Raw genomic sequence first — 20,290 nt, 5'->3', positions numbered from 1 at the left:
CTGGTCTCCAAACATACTTTCACGTTGCATTTATCTAATCAGACATCAATCACTGAAAGAAAACCAACAGTCCAGGATGAAACAGACCAAGCAACAATAATGACAGCAATGAGAAATACCTCTGAAAAATCAAGGTAATCTGCCATACACAGCAGAATGGATTTGTTTTCTACATATGGGCATTAGAAATTCCTGGGCTTACAAGAAAACAACAGCAACAACAACAGCAGCCCAGGTCTGATTATACCCTTACGCATGTGGAAAGCAGGAATGTAGACACAGGATTCAAGAAGCTGAACCTGACTGATTTTTAATTTAGTAATCAAATTTTTTTAACATGCCATCAGAGAGCCCCTCCCTTCTGGCTGATGCATGCTCACCTTTGCCCTCCACATGAGCCACAATTTAAAAACATCAACATGGCGTCCGCACTGCAGGGCCTTGTCCCCAGTGTCATAGGACAGGTCGTAGTGTTTGTCTTGCTGAAAGAGGTAGGAAGCATGCATCTGGTTGCAACTCTGCATCAACCCCTAAAAAAGAAAAAAGAGAAACTGTGGGAAACTCTACTGGCTATTGTGTTGAGAATTATGAAGAACCCCCCCCCCAAAGACACTGTAAATCAATAAGAATCAAATGGCAAAAAACAGATGGGGCTAGTTTCTAGACAGGACTGTCCAGGCTGCGGTAATTAATTTATCTTGCTAACTCTGTGGCTGACTGGCTCAGAATTGAAACTCACCAGAGGTTAACAAGGACATACTTGCACTTTTCTGCTTCCTTTTAAGAAAAGGCATATGTAAAAATAAAAATAAATAAAAATCACAGAGTATGACATTCTTTAAGAGGACATCCCAATATTCTAGTTTTGTTGAAAGTATTTCAGAAACTCTCCAGTTCTATAAAATACTATTAGTTTGGTTCCTCTAGTGCCTCCACTCATATCTAGTACAAAAACTTTACCACGTAGCTATTAGAGTTTAAGCTGTCTTTGAAAACCCTAGCTTTTCACACAGTTAATTGCTATCATTTTTATATGCGGAAATAAAAAAGCATTGCAATTCTTTTTTTAGTACTACATGTTTGCAGTATATAATGAATACACTCACTGTGGGGAGTTGGTACACATATATAACACATCCCAATCCTTTTTACATTCCCTTCTCCCACTTCCCTCCATGTCTTGGTTCCCTTCGACTTCCAAAAGATCTATCTCCCTGTTTCCTATTATCTAAGAGGAATTTAAATACTCTTTCTCATATTCTCTCAGGAGTCAGGCTTCCATACTATACTTTTATACTCAGTTACTTATGGAAGTTGCAAAGGAAAGCTTCACTGACCATGAATCATGGTCAGCATTCAGTGGCCGTGTATCTGCCGGGCTCCATAACCCTAGTATGAAAATGGGTGGCAAGGTGATTGACCTATTCCAAAGAATGGGAATGAATCATGCTTTTTGACTAAAATAGCATCATCAGTCTGTTCACCAGAAACCCCACCATGTTTCAATTTGTCACGAACTACTGGAAGCCTCTGACTCTTTTGTTATCTACTGTGTAATTGTAGTTTTATAAAAGCTTTGGCATTTGGTTTTTGTTTCTCTTATGACTCATGAGAAGAGAAGAAAAGACTAAAATGTTGATCACTCAGTTGAAGTTAGAAGTAAGGACACTTTTAAAACATTACCCAAACTAAACCACAGTGCAATGCAAGTAAAATTTTAACAGGCTTTTGAAAGATGGGGTGTCCCAAAGGTATAGAGTAGAACTGGACTCTACTTTGTAATTTAGGCTTAACATTCAATAGAATCCATAAAGTTATTTTTCAGAATAAGAAAAATTAAATACAGTGTTTTTGCATTAGAGCAGTAGAAAGGTACTAAATTTGAAAAAGAAAATTCACTAGCAGGATAATATGATGTGGAAATTACAACTGGGTTTTCATTTTATTTCATGGTCACAAAACTCTTCTTCCCCTAGCTCTGCAAGGTCATAATGAACGCCGAGCGAGACCACATCAGAAAGTGCAGAATGGCACCAGGATCAGACAAGCTCTCCTAGGACAGGAAAATAATTCAGAGTGTGTGACCTCTAAAGACCTGGACAGTGCCAGTCTCACCACAGGATAAAGGGATGAAGAAAAGTGTCGTTGCTTTTCATACAGGAAGCCTTGGGAAGATACGACCCTGGTTCTGGGCCAGGAAAAAGTTATAGAGACCATCAGGTCCCAAACTATTCTAAACATATTAATAGTTGCTGCACATAATGAAATTCTCATGCTCAAGTAAGTGTAGGAAATTGTAAGTCACCTTTTTGAGATCTTGGAATGCATATCAGCATATTAAAGGCTTAATCCCCAAAATGCTGAAGCTTATTTCAAACTCTAATCCACTGATTTCGACCTTTTATAAACTAAGAACTCTCTTCTCCCAGAATATTTATTGTCATATTATGGGATGCTGTTATTCACTGGGCCCACAAAAAGAAATACTGTCAGAGTGTCATATACTCTCGGATTTGGATGAGTTTGTAGACCTCACTGTTTCTACCCAATGAAGGAATCATTTCTGTACCCTTACTAATAAGTGGTTGTCCAACCTCTATTTACTCACTTCCTCTGATGACTAATGTCTTCCTAGTAGTATCTGACAGCTTACTTTTTAAAGTGTTTCTTTATTGTCTCCTAGTCAGACCTGAAATCTTCTTCGCTGTGTTCTGATTTCACCACCAAATCTGCACCACCCAGTATTACTAATCCAACTCCCTGTCCCTAATCCTTGGGGGGAAAACAACAACAAAAAACATAAATCTCTTCCGCTTGAGAGTCCCTTAAACTGTTAAAAGTGGATTAAAAATCTTTAGTTCTCCCAACCATCCATCTTAAATGCTGACCAATTATTCCTTGGGCTGTTTGAATTCTCCCTTGTTGGGGAGTCAATACATTCTTTGGCACTGAGCTAAGCAAAGCTGTAGAGGCGTAGTTTAACCAGAGAAAGGTGATTTCCACCTCCCTCCCTCATACTTAAACTCTCTTGTTCTATCTCGTTCATGGTTTCTGAATGGCATTTCTGACTCCTTGTTGACCTTACAGAACACAACCTAGAGAGTCCTAAGTCCTGGTCACCAGTGCAGTCAGCTACACTTAAGCAAGGCTGCCCTGTCAGTGCCAGTAGGGTCACCTGTCCTCGAACCCAAGAGCACAGCTCGGCCATGGCCCCGATGAGCAACTTCTCTGTCTGGGTGTGGCTTGCTGTAAAACTTAGTTTGTATTTTGATTCTGTCACTACACGTTTAGTCTATCCTCCAGCTTCTTCTCATTGGAAACATTAATTAGCTTCTATGTTTTACACAAACAATCAAAGACTATTTTGAATGGGACAGGGTTAGGCACGAAGCCATGAGGCTGGATCCTGGGTGCCCTGAAATGACCATTTGGCAGCTCTCGGGAATCCAGCTGTCTACGCAGCTCCAAATCTGCCTGTTTTCATCTGGCTCACATTGCTCTTTTGGTCTCAGTGACATGCTGGGAGCCACTGTCAAACAGCTGGCGAAAATCTACATAACAAAAATTTATTTTTTCCTTTCTAGCAGTACAGCTGAGGATTGCATTAGCTGATGTAGATGATAATACATCCAACTGGATGGAAAACCAGTCTGAAAGGATACTCATCAGTGTATTCATCTCGCTTGGGGGGAGTCTGTGTTCACTTTTGTGTCAGGATTTTTATTCATTTGATAAAGGCACTAACACCATGCTTATGATACCCTCTAATCTACTTTAAGAAAAAACCCCAGAAATTTGATCAAAGACACATGTTTAAGGGTTTTATCAAGCCACTATGGATATGAGGCCACTAAAAATCATGTTTTGGAATATAATGCTCACAATACAGTGTTAAATAGGAAAAAGAATAAACATGTGTATATGACATAGATTAGCGATGGCGAACCTTTTACAGATGAGGGCCCAAACTGCCACTAAAAACCTACTTACTTATCATAAAGTGCCAACACTGTAATTAAACCTAAATACTGAAGTCTTAGTTTAGAAAAAGCAACTCACACATTAACATCTTTTGTCTTGAAAGAAAAACAACACATGTGCCATGCGGTTGCCACCACTGACATGGAGGATAACAATTTTATTTTAAATATATAAAACTCATTTAAATAAAAAATAGAAAAACTGTGGGAAAATATTTAAAAACAGTGATAACATTTATCTCTAAATGACAGAATTTTGGGTGACTCTAAATTTATTTATTATTTTCTATCCTGCCCAAATTTCCTAAAATAGTTATGTGTTAACTTTGCAATCAGGAAAAAAAGATTTTTTTCAAGGTATGTAATGATAAATGTTTCACAGCCCCTTTAAATTGAGTTGCTTCATTAACTCTAACAAGAAAACATTTAATAGGGATAAGTGTAGCTCCTTATTTTGGGTCTTATCAACAAAATAAATGTAGCAGTGAGGAGATGGGACTCAGCCTGGCAGCGTGGGAGGGAGACCAGAAGTCCCTGGTGTACTGAGCATCCACAGAGGAAAGCACAGAGCCTCCTAGAATGAAAGTGATCATTGCTTATTCTCTACTTCGCCAGTTAACACACACACAGATGCTTTACATTCCGAACTCGGCATTAAATATTGAAGACAATGGAAAAGAGTCGGGCGCTATATAAGATGCACTCACATATACACATGTACACATCTGAATCCCAACACTAATCTTTACCCTAGATCACGCATATTTTTTCTTAAGGAAAAGTTACATTTTTCTTATGGCAAAAAACTATGTCTCCTCATATTCCAGAAGAGCACTGGTAATTTAGTTTTTTAAGAGAGTAAGCGAAGGACCTCGGATGGTGGGACAGTGATTATAATAGAAGGAAACATGGGATTATAATGGTCCAAGTCTTGTTCTGCAAGTGGAGATTTCCCAAGCCTGACCCTCACCCTCCAGACAGGTGTTCTGGGGAAGGTGAGCAACCTGAGCAAAGGCCTGGTGACCTTGACACTTAGAGAAGGTCAAGTGCAGACAGTGAGCTTCGGCCAAGGACTGGGCAGAATTGGGAAAGACGTACCTCTTCTCTAACCAGGAGAGCCGAGCACTGCAAGGGGACACCCATCATCTTGTGTGGATTCCATGTCACAGAGTTGGCCCTGAAATAGACAAGCCATGTAAGAGGACGGCACTCCGCACTGGGCTCAGACTGCTAAGGTTCTACACAGGGTGACAGAGCCGCGGTTCGTTGGCCCTGTTTCTCATGCTCTGGGGCCACCACTCTTCCAAAGCACGAGGCAGACTCGACTCTCAGATGGGGAGCTTCTCTTTGTGCAGAGATGGTGGGCTGGGGTATGCATCCCCAGTGGGTCTCGTCCCCCCAAGCTCCAGTGGAAGCATGTTTCTGCCTCCATGGTGGTCAAACACCCCTCGAGAGTGCCTGGGGTCACCGAGCTCAGGGTCCTGATTTTGGGCACGGATGCACAGAGCACTGGGCAGCGAAAGAAGCACATCGCACATTCCCACTGTCCCTGCTCCTGATGCCATTGCAGTGGCCCGGAGCCCAGAGGGAGCTCAGTCCACTGCTCTGTTTTCCTCTTTCCTCTTTTTCCACTGGCGACCAGATTTCTCAAATGTATTCTTCCAGAAAAGCTTCTAGCTAGTCTCCTATTTCCACCTCTTTCCTAACCCAGACCTAGTTTTCCAGACCAAGAAGGGGCTGCCCCATGGCTTCTCCGGCAGAGGTTTCCAATTGTGTCCTCACACACCTGAAGAACACCATGTGCTCTCATCAGTAACTGCAGCTCACACAACAGTCATGCAGAGCTTGAGGATTTATGCTACTTGACAAGTCTGAATCCCCCCCTTTCTCTCCCCCCTCCACCTCACTGCAGTACCAGGGATTGAACTCAGGCCCCTCACACTGAGCTACATCCCAAGCCCTTTTTCATTTGACACAGGGTCTCACTAAGTTGCTCAGGCTGGGCTCAAAATTGCAATCCTTCTGTCTCAGCCTCCTAGGGATCACAGGCTTGTGCTGCCGTGCCTGGTCAAGACTGTAGATCTTGAATTACATCTCTGCAGCCTCATTGAACTTCCCTCAATTTCTCTCCTCACTCATTAGGCTGATCCCACCTCTCTTCCTCTGATTCCCAAGGAAAGCAGCTGCTCCCACCCTGAATCCCACATCCATTAAGCAGGGTGAGACTCTGTACTGGGTCTTCTAGCAGACTAAGGGATCTCTGAGGGGGAGAATCATGAGTGTGACCTTGGTATAAACCAACCCACAGCAGGAAGGAAAGTAGCAGAACAACACACGGCAGCTCTCTCCACAGTGTCCTGGATTGCTGTCCTTGCCCCAGCTGAACCGTGGACCTGAGCTCACCCTGCTCCCACCTCTCCGGTGTGAGGACCTTGGAAGAAATGAGAAGCCGGAAAAGATCCCATCCACCCATTTGATGAATGGCAGGTGTCAGCCAGCCAGTCAGACACTTACTGGCCTGGGGATCTTATCTGAGCCAATGAATAGTCCAGCTCACCCTTTGGTCTTTCTCTGGTTCTGACACTGGCTACTGGACACACAGAGGAGTGAATTCAGAAATAGGTGGAGGACTGGACCTGGGAAATCACAGGATTACTACCCTTGGAGAGACTGTTAAATCACAGAACTGGGTTACAGAAAGTTCTTATTAAGAAAATATCTCTATAGAACCATGCAGGAATCAAGAAACTGGGGCTCTGAAGCAGTAATAGTGGCTACTAAAGAGGCAGCTACTCAGGAGCCAGACGGTATGGGTTTACATGGACATCCATCACTGCCTAGCTGAGTGACCTTCAGCGAGGTATTTAACCTCTCTTGATGTCCTCATCCATAAAAGGAGGAAGTAGTAAACAGTCTGACTGTACCTAGCACACAGTGAGCATGAGCTACTGGTTCTGTCCCTGACACTCGAACAAGTCTTTGGGCTGGGAGACTCCGCCGCTCTATGATGTCCAATCGCTCTGTCCGGTCCTGAGGAATGCAGCTGTGTTACTAAGGACACCAGGCAGGACAGCAACACAGCCGTCCTATGGCCCTGTGATTGTGGGTGTTTATTTCTATGCCTGTCTGTCTCTTTCGGGTCAAAGCTTCGAAGGCCTGCCTCCACCTGCCACTGAATCCTCTGTCTTGCTTTTGTCTCAGAGGCATAAGGATCTCTCACAAAGAGGTCAAAACACTGGCAGAATGATCTGATGACTGGTCTTGGTTTGTTTGAGAAATGTTGGCAATTTATGAAAAACAGCCCCAGGTTCATCAGCAATGCTCTGCTATGGAATTCAGCTATGTGGTTTGGTAGCTTTCCGTAAGTGGGAATGAGCCGATTCCCCCGGGGGCTGTTGTGAGGCTTGCTCTGTGCCCTTATCTGCAGCTCAGATGAGACCAAGTGAGCTTGCTCACTCACCCTGCCCATCCTCTCAGACCCAGCTCTTCTCTGCCACATCCTGGGCACCGTCTTCCCCAGGGCGTGCAGCCCCCAGGCCAGGGTCGGGCTGGCTCCTGTCTCTCCCGACGCCACGCCTTGCTGCTCTATTTTCCATCTCCTGGGCCAGCCACTCACCTCCCTCCCGGCCCCTCTGGCACAGCCTTAGCTGCTCTCCCCTCCTGTACCTGGACGGACAGGTGTGACTCAGCTTCCCATTGGTCCTGGCTCCCATCTCCTGTGTAACCCGCTGTCATCTTTCTGAACACAGAGAGACACCACTCTGCTCGAACCTGGGCTGCTAGAGCCGAAATTCTCCAGAGGAGCACAATATTCTGCCCATCACTGTGGCTCACACAGGCTTGCTCCCCAGCTCAGGGTCTTTGGTGCATGGCAGTGCACCCCATGATTCAACTCGGTGCTGTGGTAGGTCCTCAGCTGAGACTCCCTGGACAAGACCTCCTGTCCCCTCACCACGACCACCAACCGCTTCATCCTCCTCCCACATTCATCTCAAGCTTCTCCAAGGACCCTGTGCACCTTCAGACCCTGTGTCGGTGTCTCTGCTCTTCAGCCTCAACACTCTCATCTGATGATGCTGATTAGACTCCACTGCCTTCGTGGTGACAGCTCCCTGTAGTCACGCTGTTCAGGACAACCATTCCTTCCTCCTTGCTCTCCAATCAGCTTGTTTGCTTCCTTGAGCCTTTACTTTCACTGCCTCGAATTTGAAGCAGCTGTTAGCTGTTGGCCTTCCCCACTAGATTCCACACTCCTGCAAGATGGGCTTCACCTCACGTTGGTCTTGGTGCCCACACAGTGCCGGGTGCCGTGGCTTGGCTGCGACAGAGGGGAAGTGATGGGAATGCGTCTGTCCCCTGGCTATCGGGTGGGAATGAGGCCCACTGATAAAGCAACAGCAGCTACTCAAGGACCTCAAGCCTGGAGCCTTCCAGCCCGGAGAGTGTAACACAGCAGAGGGCTGCCCTGGAGGGGCTAGGAAGAGCGGGTGTGCCATGTGCGACCCCCTCTGGACTACCAGGTTCTGGGCACACCCTGCCGGTGACGACAGCTCTAGCATTCTGCGAGGGCTAGTGGCAACAAAGAGTCATCTCCTGAGAATCTGGTTGGTTTTCAAAGAAGATGCCACGCAGGGCTTGGGTGCTTTGACATTTTATCGTGAGGAGGGCATTTGGGAATCCCCTGCAACTCCCTAGGAACCTTTGAATTTAGGGACAAGAATTGACTGTGGACTTTCTTCACTTTTAGAATAAATCCTAAACTTTGGTTTGCAGTATTTGGAAAAAAGTCATTCACCCAAGCGGGACACAGCCGTTCCTCAGCTAAGCCTGTGCACATTATGCTCCAGCAGTGTCCGGCAGCCCTACAACCCTATGCACCAAAGAAAGTGCTTTGTGTTGAGAAGCTGGCAAGATGGGGTTACTGGGGCAGCCGAGGAAGGCCCAGTGCCGAGCAGAACACCATCAGCCCTCATTTCTAGGGCTTCATCTGGCCATTGCACTTGGTAGATTTAGTTATAGTGCACTGCCAAGAACTGCAGTGACAGGACCACAGTGGACTGCGTGTCCCTCGGTGTGCATGCTGAGCTCTGGGTCTCAGATAGCACAGCAGAGCGTGTGCATGCATGTTTATTCTTCTCAGGTCCAAGGGAGGTAATTTAGTGAGCTTTTGGGCGGAGGAGGCTCCAGGGTCTGTAGCGCCTGTGGCCACAGGTGGCACTGAAGATAAAAGAGCAGAAGCTCACAGTTTGTGCCAGTCAGAAAGAAACTTCAGGAGAGAAGGTGCCTCTTGAAAGGTCATGAATTTAACTGCGCATGCACGCGTGCGTGTGTGTGTGTGTATGTGATGTGTGTGTGTGTGTGTGTGTGTGTGTGTGTGTGTGTGTATGGTGATGGGGATCAAATCCAAGGCTCAGGGCCTCAAAAATGCTAGGCAAGTGCTTGTCACTGAGATACACCCCTAACCCCCAATCCATGAATTTAATTTTTGCTCTGATCATTTGAGCAGGTGCCTCCCAAGTCCCCCTATCTATCTATCATCTACCTATCTCTTTCTACCTCTCTCCTTTCCTTCCTCCCTCCCCTTTCTCTCTCTGTTGTTTCTCCTGTTTGAACCACTGCCTCTTGCTGAAGCCTTCACGAAAGAAAGGTTTCAGGCCTAGGAGAAGACCAGAGGACCAGGGGCAGAGGCCTAGAGCTGGCTGACCCTGGGATGGAGACCCACTTGCCCTCAGCCCCCCACACCTAAGTGGGGCCTGCAACCTGGGCACAGACAGCTCTCGTGTCTTAACCCAGCTGTCCCCAGGCCAGACTCTGCCTGGCCACCACAGCCAACGACAGTGACCTTTGACACGGGGCACAGCTCACCTGTCCTGACTCTTCCAAGCTTCCTTTCCACTAATCCGGCATAGTGTCCTTGGCTCCATCGCATCAACCCCACCCCTTCCGTGCACACTCATCGCTCTCTGCATGTGAGCCGGCCTGGGTGTCACAGAGAATACTCTGCCCACTCCCTCTGCCCTGGCACCCTCCATGGTCAATGCTAACAGGTGCTCCAGAGGCTGTCAGCCCGTCTGTCCCTTGTCCTGGAACAGAGACTGTGCGCCAGGATGTCTCCAGGCAGAGCCAGTGGGAAGCTTTTCCTGGGCAGCGTCTGACCACTTGGCAGGGCACGTGGGCATCTGGCAGCCCTGATGAGTCTGCACTTGCTCGGCGGCTGGAGCACTGGAGCTCACTGTGGCAGACCTACTTGATGCCACCTTGGGAAGGGAACTCCGGCCGCCCTGCTGTGGCCCAGAAGAAGAGCCTGCACTTCCTCCCTCGGACCTGAACATGCTTTATGCTAATCAAATAGTACTTCCTTTATTTTTTGCAGCTTTTTCTAAAAGGTCTACTGATTAGGCTCTAAATAAAAGCTATTTTCCAGCATCAGTCAGAGCTCTGTCAGGAAAAGGCTATGGGAAAGAAACCACAGGATGATGTTATCACGAATACGTCTGACTGTAAGCTAACTGACTGTATTAAATCCCAAACCTGAACTTCCAACATTGATAAATTACGAGATGCTCATGTGCTATGAAAAATTATGTATTGAATTCATCAAAGGAGTGGATAAGATCCTTTAGATAGCATGAAAGCTACAGATATTCTCCCTAGAAAAATGTGGACTGCCTGTGGGTTTTAAACAGTTTTGGTGGTTAGTGCAGAGATCCCAGGAATAGACCTCAGGTGAAGCCCTGTTTCTGAGGGACATTCTGCCTGGCTCACCCGATGGGGGATTTGAGACTTTGGCATTTTACACATAATACCCCTGAGTGCGACATCACACAAAGCTAGGCTCAAAGCACAGGGCAGAGCAGGCCCACTTGCATCACAAGCCTTCCTGGAAATGGAACATCATTTGCTTTTCTCACTTAGCTTGCAACACCTTACATTGTTAACAAGAAACATGCAGGTACCTCTCCACTCCGCTCAGCTTCCACTTGTGTTTCTGGGACATCAGTAATCCCCCACCCCAAGCGGCCTGAAAAAGAAGATCAAACAAGGGGAAAGGCAGCAGGTTTTCATTTCCATGTGGTGGTGTCTTCCAGAGTGATAAATCTCAGGGTCAGCCCGATCTGCCGGACCTCAGGCAACCTTCTTCTGCTGCCAGACCACAATGGTCAAGGTGAGGATCATTCTAAGAGCTCAAGTTCTGTCCCCTATTATTCAGGTCTAAGGAGCCAACCCAGGGCACATTTCCTCGGTCTATGAGTTGGAGAAAGATCCTCCCCTACCCTATCACTTCCACTGTTAGTCCGGGTGAAGTCTGGGTTCTCAGAATGAGAAACCCCATGGTCGCCACAGTTTATGTGGAGAAGATGGACTAGGGACCATAAAGAGCTTTCACGTTGCAAGTCGGAAGGATTGGGCCAGTGCTGCTGAAAGTGTGGCTCACATGGCAGAGCTCCTGCCTGTACTGGAATACCGATCAACCACGGCTTCCTTCACTGGGGAAATCTTTCCATGAAAAATAAATCAGCCGATCCAAACACTGTGCTTAGGTTGTGATGGCTTACGGTGAGTGATGGTTGTTGGCACAAACTCTCTACCTCACCACAGGTCAGCAGCAAACGACTTAGAGATGGCAGCTGATCTTCAAACCATACTTTGAGTGATCTGCTGATCTTAACTTAAATCCCTTCAGTCCATCCCTCTAAGTAAAGTGTCGGTGTTTTCCTCTGAAAATGGCATACCTCTATTAATTTTTAGTGTGACTAAGCCTTGCATCAAAGCATCTCAAATATAATTTAGCTTCTTAGTTGACCAAGCTAAAAAAAGGAATTTGGTAGTCCATATTTCCTAGGAAGTTGTGAATTTAGGTTTCCCCTCTAATTACGTGAATATCTAACTAAAGCCTGAGTTTTTATCCTCTGGATTTCTATCTAAATGCAAAGCCCTTCACACACTCCCCTTCTAGGTGTGCCGGGCACTGAACCTCGACCCTTTGTGCTGAGCTACATCCCCAGCCATTTTTAAAATTTTAATTTTGAGACAAGATCTTGCTAAGTTGTTAACTTGCCCAGTAGGGCTCAAATTTGTGATGCTCCTGCCCATCAGGAAGACAGATCTGCATATTTGTGGCCATGTGTAGGCTGCATCCATCCAAGGACATTTCAGGGATTGAAAACTGAGCCCTCAGCTCAAGCACTGGTCACAGAAAAAGAATACTCTCCCTCTGGGAACCTCAAGGCACAATCAGCCCCAGGCTGCTTCCAGCAAGTGCTGTAACCATGTGAGCTGTGTGTTCATTTGCCTCTCAAATCTTGAGAAGCTTAAGTATCACCATTCTGAAGATACTACAGTAAAAAAGGGGAAAGAGAGAGAGAAAAGAAATTGTATTCCACAAGCCCCGGATGAAGGACATACCAGGACACTTTTGTGGGCATTCGGTAAGGGATACTTACATCTACGTGCATCCAGATCTTGTACTTTTTGCAAATGTCAGCCACAGATAACAGAGGGTCAAATGCTCCATATACAGTGGTTCCAGCTGTGGCACTCACAAGGAAAGGAACAAATCCCTACACAAACGAGATGTAAACAGGAGTGCAAGGCTTCTTTTAATAAGCTGATCAGAAGCAATGGAAATCTTCCCCCACCACACGTTTGTATGTTTGGAACCATCAGAAGTGGTATCATCATGCTGGAGACTGGTATGAATCAATATCCACTCCCCCAAATGATCCATCTGAGTAGTCCTCAGTCCTGCTGACCATGACCAAATGAAGATTGATTGAAACAGTAGGCTGTGGTTGGGAGAAGGCAGAAGAGTGTCATAAATAGAATCAGCCTAATCACTCAGTCCACAGTGACTGTGTCTGTCCCCTTCACAGAACACGATGTTACAGAGTCAGTCTTTAGGTGGCAGCAAAGGTTTAATCTTGTGGTTTATGTCAAGGCACAGTTCTGGTACAAGAACCAGGTTGTAAGGGGAAAAGAAAGCAATTATTCCTAAGTTTATAATAACAAAACGCATATGGATATTGCTAAACTGGGAACTATAGATCAGATTTACTAAAGGTACACAGAATTTTAAAAACAGACTCTCTGACTTGCAAACCATTCCAAGACGTGAATGACTTTCCCGAGCTATGTGGGAATCTTTGGTGAGTCTTCGAAATTTACTGCTTCTAAAAGAGTTCTAAATTGCTGCCTACACAATTAGATGTGTGGAGAATCAATCATCTCAGATATGTTTAGGCAGAAAAAACTGGTCCTTTTAAATAATCGTACAATTATAACTCACACGCTGCATGAACATTCTGGTGTTTTCCACCTATGAAAGTGATCTTCAAACGTGTGCTGGCTCAATGAGCACCCTCAGCATATTAGGGGACAAATAACTTAATCTTTTTTTTTTTTTTTTCCAGTACCGGGGTCGAACTTGGGACCTTGCACTTGTGAGGCAGGCGTTGGAACCACTGAGCTAAATCCCTGGCCCGCTAACTTAATTTTTTCTAAAACATATACAAGTCTAAAATCTTTTCTTTAGACCCTGTACGTAACAAAGAGAAACAAATAACGACTGGATGGAGAATTTCATATTCTCTTTAGGGCTGGGAGATTTGAAATTTGGACCCTGCTTTGATTTAGATCCAAAATGTCCTCCAAAAGTCGTGCATGTTTAGGGACTTGGGAAGGTGAATGGATCACAGGGCACTATACTCATGAGTGGATTAATCTGCTGATGAGTTCACAGATGGATGTGCTGTCAGGAGGTGGGGCCTGGTTAGAAGAGCTGAGTCACTGGGTGTGACTAGAAGGCTGTTCTCTCGTTGCTGACTCCTCTCTCTCACTCTCTGCTTCCTTGGTGCCATGGGGTGAGCAGCTTTTCGCTGCCAGGCTCTTGGGCCGCACCATTTAATGAACTGAACCCTCACAACCGTGAGCCAAATAACCTCCTCCTCCTTTAAGTTGTGGGAGTCAGGCATTGCATCCCAGTGGTGGGAAAACTGAGTAATGCAGGTTCTTTATAAAAATAAAACCCAGGGCCGGGGGTTTAGCTCAGTGGTTCTAGCACCTGCCTCGCAAGTGCAAGGATCCAAGTTCAATCCCTGGTACCCAAAAAATAAATAAATAAATAAAACCCAAGTGAGTCTGGTTAGAAATGAAATACAGATTCTCAGCTTGTTATGGGTTAGGTAAGATCCCTACAAAAACTTACTTTTTGTTTGACTTCAAGGATTCTTCTTTCAAGATCAGATGGAATCATTTTCCCCCTGAAAGGCAAAGTAAATATAGTATAGGTTTATTTGGAATAAACTGTTTTGTTTACAATGTGAGTGGCCCAAGGAGGTTAAAATGCAACCCTAGACCACTGATAATAATGGTCAGTTAAAACACTTGTTTAGCTCTTTCCAGGAAAAAAAGTGCATTTCCCCTCCATTTGGGAGGCTTCTGACTACACTGTGTTTTTCTCGGCCAAGTGTCCCTCTACTCTGTAAAAAGACTGATTTTTAAGTCATGCTCTTAATTCAGTTCAAATAGGCTTGATTTGGAGCTAGACACTTGGCAGTGAAAGGAGAGTGCAGAGAAAAACCATTTTCATCCCAAAATTTCTAGAGTGTGCACCCACAATTTTACACGTAGGTGAAATGCCAAGAAGAGAAAAGACATTCTGAAATATTAGAATCAAGTATTAGGTCCCTAAAGCACCTAGTTCCATTCCAAGTGCAAGAGCATGAAGTAGACCAAGAACTCCTGGTCTCAAACTTTAAATGCAGACAGGTATCAGAGGAAGAAACGTCATTTCACTCTCAAAATATCCCTTTCCTAAAGTGAAAACACAAATAATAATTTCCTTTGTACTAGGATAATCAGAAGAAATTATTTTTACAACAGGCCACATGTGGCTGGATGTGTGATGTCGCTGAAGCCACTTAATTTCCTGTGCCAAATATCTCTGGAAAATAATAGCACTTACTCAGTTACAAGGATCGAATCAGTTAATAAATACAAAATGACGTGAAAAGGGATTGGCATTTGGTAAGTGTTCAATAAATGTTAGCTTTAATTGATGAGATTTTTTCTGTGCACCGCGACATTCCTATTTCAAGATTAAGGAAAAACAAAGGACAGATAGAGTCGTTACAAGGTCCTGCAGGCAGTGAAGTTTTTTCCAAGATGGCTAAACGTTTCACATCGGGATCATTAATCAAGGTTTCATAAAGACAATCTGGAAGACTAAGTAGGAGCTGGTTACCACAGTAAGTGGCTGGGGATGCTACCGGCACCTGGAGAGCAGTGACAGGGTTTTAGTCCTGTCACCAGCTCAGGAGCTCAGCTGCGAATGTTCTCTCGAATCTGGACACAGAGCAAGCACTGGGCTCCGTCATTACATCTTCTGGTGTAGTCTTGCCTAAGCCTTTAAAACTGAAGTATGGTGTTTTGTCACAAATTAATTCCCTAACTTTTCATTTTTAAAAATAAGTTGAGCATTATAGAGTGAGTAGGTAAGTTATATTTTCTGCCATTTTCCTTTCAGGTCTAGAAAGGAGGTGCAACGAAAGAGCAGGAATATAAAGGAGACATTAAACCTTGAAGCATACGAACCACTGATTTAGGTGAAGGTATTTTCCAAAGAGAAACAATTCACATGCAGTTACAGTGGCAGTGACTGGCCCAGTGATTAGTTTGTCCAGGTGGAATGGAGCAAAGGGCCTGGCGGGTTCACTGAGAGTGACAGCTGGGGCAGGAGCCCTAGAAAGCCCCTTTCTCCCTGAGTTTTCCTGGCCTGTGGGGCTCCCTTAAAGCAGTAAGGTTCAACTTCAGGCAGCCCTCCAGCCCTAAGGTCAGCAAAATGCTCATCTTACAGAAGATATTCTGGTAGGATATTATGTTTGTCTTTTATGTACAGCTTTCAGCACATTAAAATTGCCACAGGTTTTTTCCCAGTATGAAGACTAAACCTAGTGCCTCCACACTGAGTTCCATCCCCAGCCTCCCCATTTTATATTTTTGTTTTGAGGCAGGTCTCCCTAAAGTGCTAAATTGCCCTGGCTGAGCATGAACTTGCGATCCCCTGACCTTAGCTGTCCAGAATCCTGGGATTACAGGCGTGTGCCACCATGCCCAGTGCCATACTACTTTTGCAGGTAAACATGAAACTCGGGAAGGAAACTTCTTAGAAATTATTATGCAAATCTTGAACTGACCTAGTTTATACCAGCTTAGAGAATATGGGTAGACGAGCTTGACAACTGGTATTTGTGCATCTAATCACATTAAGAGATTTTGTTAATGACTGTAAGGGGCGTGCTCGCTTCAGCAGCACATATACTAAAATAATAATAACTGTAAGGGGCAAGGAATCATGGAGAAGTCAGAAGTTACATTAGAATGTGGAGCCGTGATTCTAGTTTAACCTCATTTTTCAAAGCAGCGAAAGGGCTCAGAGGTAAAGTGATGACCCAAACCAAGTACCTTTCTCAAGAGAAATTATTGCTGGTAAAAGATGGATCGTAACTAGAAATAAAACACCGAGCTCCCAGGACAAGCCTGAAAGGACCAAGCACACAGTAAATGTGTTCAGGAAGACTGGATGCTGCGTGTTGGGGGTGGGTACTGGGAACTGAACTTAAGGTCTTTGTGTTGAGCTACATCTCCAGCCCCACCCTTTTAAATCTTTGAGACAGGATCTCTCTGAGGAGCCCGGATTGGGCCCAAACTTGTGACCCTCTCGCCTCAGCCTCCTAGATCTGGGATCCCAGGTGCACACCACTCAGCCAGGTGCTGGGCTCTGTCAAGATAACATAATACGTGGCTTTCACGAATCAGAGGTCATGCAAGCCTGTGTGGGAAGCAGAAATAAACAGATGGTCGCTTTCATTTCTCTATCAATGAGTTTGGGCAGGAGGGATTGAAAGAGGAGACCCCCCCCCAATATGGAATTGGGCAACTATGGGTTAACTGGGTAACTGTGCTCTTTGTAGAATGCACCTGAGCAGCCATGACAACTTCTGTACTCTGGCACTGGAGAAGCATAACGGACTCAGAAAGTCCTGCCAGAACTCTTTGCTCTCCTCCTCCACTGCTCTGTGTTGTGTAAATCCTGCTTGCTCTATTCCCAGGGAAACTCCAATGGAATTAAGCTTCATAGATGTAAAAAGGGGTTTATAAAAAGTGCAAACTTCTGTTTAGGGCTCTCGAGACCGACAGGAGTCTCTCGCTGAGCTGCTGGCATTAAAAGCCACTTTTGATCTATCTTGTTAAGAGTGGTCTGTCTGGGGTCCTCACTGCTTCAAAAGGAACAGGTCTGTCATGAAATAAGACTGGTTGGTGGCTTCTGGCAGTGAGAAGAGGCAGGTGTGCCCCCAGTCTTTCCTAGGCACCCTCCCTTCCAAGTCTGAATGTGTTTTGTCCACTGAGGAGCTCAGATCCTGGGAGAGGCAGATGGCAGAAAGACATTAGCTGGAGGTGAGCAACTAGAAGGAAAAATTTAACCAGATGATATTAATATACTTAATTTCCCTTAATTTTAACTGACTGCATTTGGGGACAAAACTTTTTGTCTTTTGATCTTAGAATTGGCCAAATTACTTTGGAGCACTCACTAGTTCTTAAAACTTAATGTACTTAAGTATTTGTTTAACATGCAAATTCTGGGCCTCATTCTTAGGGATTTTGATTCACAGATCAGTCTAGGGTTGAAGAATTAAATCACTCCACAAACGTTTACTGAATACTTAACTATGTCCAAATATTGTCTGGGATCTGGTGTACCAGGGCAGACAGAATAGTTTCAGCTCTCCAGGGCTTCTTACATGGGAGACAAACAATAAACTAACAAATATACAAAAGTGCACAAGAATCTCTATTTCTAGCAAGCACTTGGGTGATTCTGATGCAGGTAAACCTCCACACGTTGAGAACACTGCTTTATGAACAGGAGTTTTAGCCTGGGAGATATTTAAGAATTGTGTAAAATGCTAGCTAAGGACTTGGAGCCATTGTGGCCACAGAGCAGCAAGCAGAAGGTGCTGCAGATGTAGCACTGTGCATCCTCTGCTTACCCGCCTGGTGTGGGGTGAGGACTTTGTGTGACAACCAGCTGGCTCCTCTGCAGATCAGATGCTGTCTGACTAGACGGTGCCCGGGAGGCTTTGGATGGCAGCTGTTGCATCCTCTACTTTGGCCTACAAGCACTCCCATAGCATAAATGTCTATCTTTACCATGTACACACCCAGTCTGTCAGCTCGTAAGTAGCCACTTGTAATTTGTAACACTGCTCTCAGTTAGCTGTTAGTGTTGGGAGGATAGTTCTTAGTCCAAGGGAGGGCTGTTGAGTGAGAGTGCGCTTTGGATAAATCGATTCTGCACTGAGATTCTTGGTTAGCCACAGCTCTAAGATGTCACCGGATGCTATAGGACCAGAACATTCCATAAAGTTGCCTGGACAGAGTCCCAGGTAGCACACCAGGTAGACCCTGGAAAGATCTTCTTGTGGGAACAAAGACACAAGAACCCATAGGATGGGCTGAGTTCTGATTCGGGGCTGTACCCCAGTAGTTCCGAAGGAAAGGGCTGTCTATCTTACCTCTGGGGCATGTTGGCGCACACTGCCTGAAGGTGGGCTCTCTTGTCATCATAGGGACAGAGCCTGAGTCACTGGTTGGCCCTGCTGAAACTGCAGATATGTTACTAGACTTTCCTAGTTACTGTGGTTTCACTCTGTTCTCAGAAATATGTGTGCAAAGAAGACAGATGCATTAACTTTTCTTGTTGGAAATGGACTAATGTTACCCTCATGGACAATAATGGTTATGGTGTTGACAATGTTGTCGCTGTTAATAGCAACTCCAGGGCAGCAAAAATGAATAGTGTGAAGGCTCTGGATTTAATCCCCATTACCACACACACACACAGCAAATACTCTGCTTAGCATATAGTAATTCAATACACATTATTCTCGTTTTTATTGTTAGCAGCAGTACTACCATTATATGGCTTGGAGGATATCAAAAAGCTATCAGGAGGCAGATTTCAAACCCTGAGCTCTCTGATATCAACACTCAGATTCTTAGCCCTGCACAAAAGCCTTGACTAAGAGGAAATTTTTCAGGTTGAGTTCCAGAATTGCAGTGATATATGCAAATTTTCCACATGGTTTCCCGAAAGTTGCCTGGATTAAGTAATTCCTAGACCTTAGTTCCTATTGCTGTTATCACTGGCTAGTAACACAAGAAAAAAATTTAACTTCATCTTAAAACATAGTTCTTTATCATCCTTTGAAACTGTTCTTCTTCCTCATGTAATACTCAAATGCTATAGAAGTAACAGTAACCTGCTGTTTTTTTCCCCATTTGTTTGTGTTTGTTTTTAAACTAGTCAGTGCTAAGCAAAACTATGTCTCTAACAAGATTGCAATGTAAATACAGCAAGAGAAGTTCATGGGCCCAAGTGAATTTTCAAATTGCCCAGAATGTGTGCTGACTAGAGAAATAGCACAGACTGATATGAGAGAAAATTGTTGAAGATGAATTGCAGAGTAGCAGTAAAAATTACCAGAGTTTCCCTAGAGAAAGAGCTCCCTGTAAATTTACATGTCTACTGCAAGCATGGTAGCCTGACTCTGGAAAAAGTAACTGAACAAACAAGTCACCATAGATCATTTAAGAAGCACTTGTTGAGTGAAATAAATCAGATACACATACTTGAATGTTGCGTGGTTTCTCTTATATGAGAAGCCCAAATTATAAATAAAGAGCAAAATAAAAGACAGTTAATACAAAGTAGGGAGACAGCTCTTCCTCAAAGGGGAAGGGACCAAGAGATGTGGGGGGGAGAGGGGAAGGAGAGGGGATGAGACAAGGAATTGAGATGGGTCCCGCACATAAGGAAGGTGAACATTATGTACTGCAAGCATGGCCTAATGGAAAAAGACATACTTGCATTATGAAAACAACCCTTTTGCAAAGAATTTCACTATACTTACAGTCAGCTTTTTTGATCCCTTTAATATATAGTTCAATGTGGAAAATTTTTAACTATAATAATTAACCCTATTTTTCTCTTTTAAGATTGGATTTCCAATATGCACAGTGGGATCACTTTGCATTGTGATCAGGTTATGGGGCCAAGGTATTTTTATGATTTCTATACACAGTGTGAGTAAAATCTATCCTTTTTGTGGATGTTCCCCAAAAGTATGTGCTCACACATTCTTACCATACAGCACAAGCAATGTGCACTGGGGACTCCAGTCACGGTACGGTAAGGAGCTACCATCTCTTTTACAAGAAATTTCCTTATTTTTGCCAGTAACATTAGA

At 44.6% G+C, this 20,290-nt stretch overlaps 1 protein-coding gene across 4 annotated transcripts in view; it reads right to left on the bottom strand.

The window, feature by feature from the left end:
• Gad2 (glutamate decarboxylase 2) overlaps positions 1-20,290 on the bottom strand; it is a 71,207-nt gene that overhangs the window by 14,648 nt on the left and 36,269 nt on the right. For all 4 annotated transcript variants that reach the window (XM_087207157.1, XM_087207156.1, XM_087207154.1 and 1 more), the window contains 5 exons: positions 14,185-14,239; positions 12,425-12,541; positions 10,937-11,001; positions 5,079-5,157; positions 381-530 (listed from right to left, as the gene is read on the bottom strand). In XM_087207157.1, coding sequence (XP_087063283.1) covers positions 381-530; positions 5,079-5,157; positions 10,937-11,001; positions 12,425-12,541; positions 14,185-14,239 — 466 coding nt within the window. The remainder of the gene's footprint in view (positions 1-380; positions 531-5,078; positions 5,158-10,936; positions 11,002-12,424; positions 12,542-14,184; positions 14,240-20,290) is intronic.

Source organism: Heterocephalus glaber, unplaced genomic scaffold, assembly GCF_053883595.1.
Source record: "Heterocephalus glaber isolate CG9 unplaced genomic scaffold, H.glaber_assembly_v1.0 deba00000768, whole genome shotgun sequence".
NCBI lineage: Eukaryota > Metazoa > Chordata > Mammalia > Rodentia > Bathyergidae > Heterocephalus > Heterocephalus glaber.
This window is presented reverse-complemented; position numbering and strand designations above follow the sequence as displayed.